Source organism: Esox lucius, chromosome 4, assembly GCF_011004845.1.
Source record: "Esox lucius isolate fEsoLuc1 chromosome 4, fEsoLuc1.pri, whole genome shotgun sequence".
NCBI classification, from domain to species: Eukaryota; Metazoa; Chordata; class Actinopteri; order Esociformes; family Esocidae; genus Esox; species Esox lucius.
The window spans coordinates 11,497,023-11,505,580 of NC_047572.1; the positions used below are offsets into that span (position 1 = coordinate 11,497,023).

An 8,558-nucleotide genomic window follows, 5' to 3' on the forward strand; every position below is an offset into this window, starting at 1 on the left:
ACAGACAGATACATCTCGTCTCGTCAGTTACATCAGTAAAACATTAAAATAAGTCCAAGTAACCTCTTATTACAGTGTTCCCAACTATCATTGCATCCCTCTGTGTGCTCTTTGTCTATTCTACTCAACATCACAATAGGCCAGTTAATGGCCAGGTGGGCTGTCCTGAACCATTACGTTTCTTAATAGGCCAGGAAATTGTCAGGTGGTCTATCTGAACCATCACATGCTTCTCAATAGGCCAGGTAATGGCCAGGTGGGCTGTCCTGAACCATTACTTTTCTTAATAGGCCAGGTAATGGCCAGGTGGGCTATCTGAACCATCACATGCTTCTCAATAGGCCAGGTAATGGCTGCAGGATTATTTGGCTAATGTCTTCAGGTTAGGTTCATTCATGTACCTTTTTCTTCTGTATATTCTCCTTACTCCTGGTATCTTCAGTGTCTCATTGGTCAGGTAAACACCTGGACCAATCAATGGTTAAATTAGATGAACAACACCACCCACCTCATCCTTATACAAGATCCCACCTATTCATACCTATAAAAGACATGGTTTTGAAACTGACATCATTGTGATTTAGATCACTGTCAACAGACACTATCCAAGGGAATCAATGAATAACGTACCCCGGAGAAGATTAATATACTTTTGAATCTGCCTGCTTGCTGGTAAGTCTCTTGTTTATTGAAATCATAATATTTCATTTCTGTTGTCTCTGATCAAAGCATTAGCGTAATGCAAATGTGAACGTGGAGTCGAAATGTAGGTCTTACTAAAATGAAGTGTTAGTGAACGCTGGAACACAATCTTAAAATTGGTTGCTGCAGAAATATTTTAAAGAGCATTGTGTGGAACCCTGGCTCTAAACAACACAACTTGTTGCCTCCTTGTCTTCTCTTACATACTTTTAGTTAGTCCAGGGAGGTTTAGACTGGGAAGGGTAATATACTGTGGGTATCTAAAGAAACTATAAGGAGAATTCTCTGTAATAGCCGGACCGACAAGAATGTGTAAATATATCAGGCATTCTGAAAATGTTTGTAGAAAATAGATCATTTGAAACATTTACTTATATTATTAAAAATGTAAATGCTTAATTGTCATTTATGCTAGTAGTACAGTAACAATCTTACATATTTTAAATATTCGTTCACACCAGTGTTGTTGTCACATCAGTCTCTGTTTTGTTTCAGATTAGTGACTGTTGAAGTCTAACACTTCCCCGAGTTTGGTTTGTTGGAAAGGAGAATAAAACACCAGGAGTCAGGTCAATTACTGTATCGTATATCCATTTATTACAGAAGCTTCTGGAGACACGTGTCGCCGCACAATGTCTAAGGATCAACAGTCAAAACATCATTTTTATACTTCTACTACGCCCAAAAAGATAGAGGCGTTAACTTACAAAGCAAGTGTGTCCTTGGCCCAATCCCAGTTCTATTCCTTATAGGATAACTGCAAGTACCCCCCTTGCCCCCCTTGTGGTGTCTGTGTTGTCTGTCAGACTATGTGTGTGCGCCTCTAACCTGTGTCCTGTTTCTCAAAAGACAGACATACTAAATCTTTCTCTCTCCGGCAACCGCTTGAACAGGGTTTCCTATTCTCCTACTTGCACCTTCCATTTTAGCTCATATTACAAACAATTAATATTTTGCTTCATTGGTTACAACAGCTTATAACAGTTCACTAACTAATACAATCAATACATCTACATGACCCAAGCATATGGATGAACAGAGTTTGCAGATAGGCTTATGGTTAGAGCACCTTAAATGTTGTTAGATTTAATCTCTAAACCAGCAGTTTATGTAAAGCTAATATTTTTGGAAAAACATAATAACTTGTGTGTCTCTATTCCAGAGGACAATACAGAGATACTGGCCTACTTACTAAGTGACCAAAATGGCTTCCAACTCCGACTTCCAAGAAGAAGACTTCCTCTGTCCCATCTGCTGTGACATCTTCAAGGATCCTGTGGTCCTCCCCTGCAGCCACAGTGCCTGTAAGACCTGCATAGAGAACTACTGGAGATACCAGGGGTGTCCTGTCTGCTTGAAGAAATCATCCATGTCTCTACCAACAGTCAGCCTTACTCTGAAGAGGCTTTCTGAGGTCTTCTTACAGGTTGGAGACATGTTTATAACCTTGACTAAGAACAAAACGTCACTGTATTCCCTATTCTCAAACATAATTCACTAATCAAATCATTCAATTCTATAGACAAAAAACAACAGAGATGTTTATGTATCAGACGAGCTTTGTGGTCGACACAAAAAGAAACTCAAGCTCTTCTGCCTGGAGGATGAAAAGCTAGTCTGTTTGGAGTGTCGTGACACAAGGAGACACAAAAGTCACACACTTTGTCCACTTGAGGAAGCGATCCAGGATTACAAGGTAAAAGAAAACAAGTGCATATGAGATAAAGCTAGAATCAGTAATATTAAGTAATTATACTGAGAAGGACTAGTCCCGTCATATCCCTACCATGAATGCATTTGCACAAGAATCCCCAATTGAATCTCTTTCCCACTAATTGGTACTTTGGTGACAAATCACATCAGCAATATGTTCAATAATCAGTCCTTTTAAGACTCGGTGAGAACAGAACTATTTCTAAAATGAAAATGTCTTGCCTATATGAGGGTTATCATAGTTCATGAGTCAGAATTTCCACATAAACACTTTCTTTTTATAAAATAGTTTACTGTTCACATTTTTAAGTTTAGGGGGTTTTTCATATGAAAATTGGGAAATATAGAATAGAGACATTGCTGAACTATTCAAACCCATCAAGCACCGATATATGTTCACTACCTAGACTACCCTCTGCAACAAATAATTTAATTGTAACTGCACAAGACTGGCCCATTCCCACAGTGTAAAAAAAGAGTGTCTCACATTTCCCTCTATATGGTTAAATCAAGCCACAAGCTAACAGACATTTCTCTTGTCAGTGCGTTTTTGTGACTAACTGGAAAATCATAGAGAGACTGAAGGATGTCATATCATGTAAACTTTGCTTATTATTTTTATGTTCATGATTTGTTTGTGTTTTTCTGATTTCAGGCAAGTGTAGAGACTGAAATGAAGATTGCGAAGGATAAACAGATGGTTTACATTCAAGCCATCAAGAGAAGTTTTCAAACAGAAAAATACATAGAGGTAACTATAATTAACTATAATTACTGTAAGTTGTTCTCGATAAGAGTTTCTGCTAAATGTAGATGATATTGACTCATATATTTCTCTTCCTCTTTTTTTCCAGATGCAAGCCAAGCGAACGGTATACCATATCGAACACCATTTTGGGGAACTTTATATCTTTATAGATGAGGAGAAGAAGAAGAGTGTAGGAGCTATAAATATGGAAATGATTAGTAATATTAAAATGCTAAAGGATAAAAGTGAAGAGCTCAGCACAACAATCACCTGTCTATCAAACAAGATCAGAGTGGTAGAAGAGGGTCTAGAAAGTGACCATGTTGCCTTTCTGCAGAGATACCAGGCCATTCGTAAGCTGTCCAGGTACATTTTTGCTCTTCCTCATCATTCCTCTCTTCTCTGTGCTTCTGAATTTCCAAACCCAAAGAAGCACTAACTCTTAAATGTTCTTTCAGAACCCATTGCACAGTGCCAGATCCTCAGCTGGTTTCAGGAGCATTGATAGATGTGGTCAAACATCTGGGAAACCTGGAGTTCAGTGTCACACAGAAACTGCATCAATCGAGGTCGTACTGTAAGTATAGGTCTGTTTATCCTGTTCACTACATTCTTGAATACATGGTAGCTAGTCTAATGGTAACTAATGGTTAGTGTGAGGGTAGAGAAAGGTTGCTGGTTTTAATCTCACCACATAAGTGTGAACAACAGCCAGCTAGATGACAGCCAACTGTCCAACTGTTGGTTTTCCGTAGCGGAAACTGATCACTTGCACAACGGCTTTTCCTCTAGCTGTTAGTCCAAGTAATGCTAGTTGTTTATGTGCAAATACAGGAGAGTAATAACCCACTCTCTCTTTCTCTGCATTCAGATCCTGTGATTCTGGATCCAAACACGGCCCACAGAGATATCTGTGTGGACAAAACTTTAACGGAGATAACAATGAATGACTCAGACTATAGCGAAGATATAGATAAACATCCTGGCAGCCCAGAGAGGTTCAACTTACATCCATGGATCCTGGCCTCTGAAGGCTTTGACTCGGGAATAAACAGCTGGACGGTGAGCGGGACATTTTTAACCCAATTTGTGCCCTTTATCAAGGGGTGCTGCATTCAACTGAACCTATGATCACCTGTGGGGGCGACAGTGATAAATGTCCGCTGTAACAAAGAATAACATGTACTTCTATCAAATAGGTGAAGATAGAAATATTTAAAGGCTGCTGCTCATGGGCCATCGGATTACTGGAAGGGTCAGTATCCAGGCATGGGGTGATTGACAAAGGAGTCTGGAGCTTAGTCTACGATGAAGATGTTTACACGGCACACTCTGGCTCCAAGGAGCCTGTCACCCTGACATTGGAAAAGGATCTTTTAACTGTCAGAGTGGCATTAGACTGGGACCAGGGGCTTCTGTCCTTCTTTGATGTGGACAACGATCTACATATCCACACATTTAAACACATCTTCAGAAATAAAGTCTATCCGTTTTTTAGCAAAAAGTGTGATGAACATACTTTGACCATTCTTAATGGTGTCTCATGAATTGGACATTTTTAAACAGGAGAGTGGTTTCAAATGCTTTACACACAAACCTACATTTAGCATAGATTTTAATCAAACTAATGATTCCTACAACAGTCCTGTGGGGTATTGCAGAAAGTTTGATTAGTAACCTACCAAGCTGTCGAATCAGAAATGTACCTGACTGAGTTTTTGCCTCCAGACAGAGAGCGTGGATTGCAGTCTACATCGATCAGCCATAACATTATGACCACCTGCCTAATATTGTGTAGTATTGTTGCGATAAATGAAGTTTAAATAATGCTGATTTAATAACCATGTATTCTTATGTTTTTGTTTTATTAAATTGTATGCTGCAGCCAGGTTAGGGAAATATGATTGAATACAATAACCATAAAGTTTAGAACTCCATACATTACACTCAGCCAAAACTCAGACTTTACACCTGGCTCAGATAGAGAGACAGGATTAAAACCCCACAATTAACATACAAATGAAACTGCCGCCTATACAGCACAAAGAGACCTTCTGTCTCCAGCCCCCTGATGATCTAGTCTAGGTTAGGACAATAGATTGTAAATTACTGTAACCTGATTAAGATTTCACATCTGTATGCAAAGAACCTGTTGATCTATGACCGAGAGTGAGAGCATGTCCTTCCTCATTGGATGGCGAAAACCAAGAGATTCGTCCAACATGTCACCATGCCAACGAAGAGCCAATAAGGATGGGTTTTACTCACGAGAGTGAAAAGTAACCGCCCCTGTGGCGGGAGTATTAAAACCAATGTTCGATCTTGATTCAGGGCGAAAATTTTGTGGAAGCTCGAGGGTTGAGCAAATATTTGACCACTGCAGTGTATTTCATGTATTTTGACTTATCAATTCTTATTAATAAATCTTTGTGCTAAATTTCCATTTGGACCGGAGCCTCGTCCTTCTTCAGAAATTCTGATACACGTAAAATTCTTAAAAGTATCTGGCACCAAGAAGTTAGCAGCAGATCCTTTTAAGTCTTGTAAGTTATGAGGCAAGTTATGAGACAGACAGATCGGTGCAGCTTCTGCAGTAATGCGGTTGATGAGCTTTGGGTCATGACCGAAAGGACAAGATCCCGGATACAGGCGCCCGAAATGAGCTTTCTCCGCAGGGTGGCTGGGCGATCCCTTAGAGATAGGGTGAGAAGCTCGGTCACCCGGGAGGAGCTCAGAGTAGAGCCGCTGCTCCTCCACATCGAGAGGGGTCAGCTGAGGTGGCTTGGGCATCTGTTTCGGATGCCTCCGGAACGCCTTCCTGGGAAGGTGTTCCGGTCCCGTCCCACCAGGATGAGACCCCGGGGAAGACCTAGGACACGCTGGAGGGACTATGTCTCCCGGCTGGCCTGGGAACGCCTCGGTGTCCCCCCGGAAGAGCTGGAGGAAGTGTCTGGGGAGAGGGAAGTCTGGGCATCCCTGCTTAGACTGCTGCCCCCGCGACCCGGCCCCGGATAAGCGGAAGAAGATGGTATGGTATGGTAAGTTATGAGGTGTGGCCTCCATGGATCAGACTTGTTTGTCCAGCACATCTCACAGATGCCCAATTGGATTGAGATCTAGGGAATTTGGAGGCCAAGTCAACACCTTAAACTCGTTGTGTTCCTCAAACCATTCCTGAACCATTTTTGTTGTTTGGCAAGGTGCATTATCCTGCTGAAAGAGGCCAATGCCATCAGGGAATACCGTTGCCATGAAAGGGTGCACATGGTCTGCAACAATGCTTAGGTAGGTGGTACATGTCAAAGTAACATCCACATGAATGGCAAGACCCAAGGCTTCCCAGCAGAACATTGCCCAAAGCATCACACTGCCTCCCGCCGGCTTGCCTCCTTCCCATAGTGCATCCTAGTGCCATGTGTTCTCCAGGTAAGCGACACACGCACCCAGCCATCTACATGAATCAAAAGGAAATTTGATTCATCAGACCAGGCCACCTTCTTCCATTGCTCTGTGGTCCAGTTCTGATGTTCACGTGCCCATTGTAGGCCCTTGTCTGCAGTGGACAGGGGTCAGCATGGGTATCTTGATGGGTCTGCGGCTACGCATCCCCATACGCAACATACTGCGATGCATTGTGTGTTCTGACACATTTCTATCTGTACCAGCATGAACCTTTTCCGCAATTTGAGCTACAGTAGCTCGTCTGTTGGATCAGACCACACGGGCCAGCCTTTGCTTCCCACGTACATCATTGAGTCTTTGATGCCCATGACCCTGTTGCCGGTTCACTGCTTTTCCTTTCTTGGACCTTTTTTATAGGTACTGACCACTCCAGCTTGGGAACACACCACAAGGGCTACATTTTTGGAGGTGCTCTGACCCAGTCGTCTAGCCATCACAATTTGGCCCCTGAGTTCTGTAATGCTTTATTATAAATAACTGTTTTTAGGTTCCTGAGTAAGAACGTAATGACTGTTTAAAATAACAGTCAAGGACTGTTTAAAATATTCTAAAACATAAAAATTATTTAGTCAAAGTCACCGGTAGATGAACACAAGTTCTATACCATTGGCGGGAAAACAAGTTATAGAAACTGAGCTTGAAAAAAAATTGCATTGGCCTGAAATGAAATACCTACAGTGACCCTTGTTTCTTCGTGTGTCCACAAGTTTGGTTGCTGACAATTTCTTTTTCTTCGTTTATCCTCAAGTTTGGATGTTTTGTGCTTCTTCGCATAACAACAGTCGGACAGGTATGGTAACATCGTTAGCTAACTTATCCAAATCGTATTTCTTAGTGTATCAACCAGTTAAAATGTTATATGTGCTTATTCCTTGTAACTTTTATCAACTGATACATAACGTTAGCTAAATCGTGTTTCTTTTACATCATGTGGATAATGTTACTCTTGGCAGTAAATTTAGCTAGACTAGCTAAACCTGCACTAAACCTACAATTCCGTTACTGAGGTGTCTTTGTGTATCCAAATTGTTCTTAGCCAGCCTGTGTCTTATGCTGCCGTTTTTTTAAACCTCTTTTCTAAATATTGCTTTCAGGTGATGGTGTTTTCTGTAGTTTTGTTCCCGGAGGAGGATGACTGTGTGGCAGTAGTTCCATGCCTGTGGCTCAAAGGAGGACTTTGCTACTGGCCACCATACAGCATCACCAGCAGGAAGTCCTTCAACCACAACAGTTTTGACAGAACTTATTCACCACCTGAAGACACCTGGGAGGCTGTCCCTTATAAGCTCATCAAGCATGCAGGTGTATTTGAAAACATAATAACAATTTGAAACTTGGAATGTAAATGTTTTGCAGGGTAAATGCTTACAAAAGCTTAACCTTTCCTAGACACGTGAGAGACCGGACGTGGGCCCCTACCACCACAAGGACGCACATCTACACCACAAAACCCTGTGGATTGCAGCTCTGGAGGTATGTGAATTACATGTTGATCTTGGAATTGCTGCAATGTTTACTTGGATTCACCATATTTACCTGATCACCAACTTTTATGTTTATTTTTAGGATGGAGCAAGCACAGTACTCCAAGGCACCAGAGGGGTACTCCATGCCACCATGTAGAGGATGGCTACATAGGTATGTGTGGGTTCATTCACTTAACCCAGATGCTTAACATGTTATTCAAACATGTTTTGAACATGTTGCTTTACATTTTATTTGTCAATTTCAATTTATTTTTAAGGGCAAGAAGGCAGAGGTTTTAGCTCTGAACATGAAGGTAAGAATGAACATTTTGGCGGACACTGCGATTTGAGTTCTGATTGTAAAATAACAAGATATTTAGGAATGAATAATTAACTGTCTGTCTTTACTTTCAGAACATTTAGAGAAAATCAAGCGGCTGACTGAAGAGAAGGGCACAGCTGGTTCT

General features: G+C 41.4%; 1 protein-coding gene across 1 annotated transcript; it reads left to right on the forward strand.

Moving 5' to 3' along the window:
• The first annotated feature begins 1,906 nt into the window (after positions 1 to 1,906).
• Positions 1,907 to 4,710, forward strand: LOC109615687 (tripartite motif-containing protein 35-like). Its single transcript, XM_029119553.2, has 7 exons — positions 1,907 to 2,128; positions 2,225 to 2,398; positions 3,071 to 3,166; positions 3,270 to 3,529; positions 3,622 to 3,740; positions 4,035 to 4,225; positions 4,363 to 4,710. The coding sequence occupies exons 1-7, from the start codon at positions 1,907 to 1,909 to the stop codon at positions 4,708 to 4,710; spliced, it is 1,410 nt and encodes a 469-aa protein (XP_028975386.2).
• Positions 4,711 to 8,558: the final 3,848 nt, after the last annotated feature.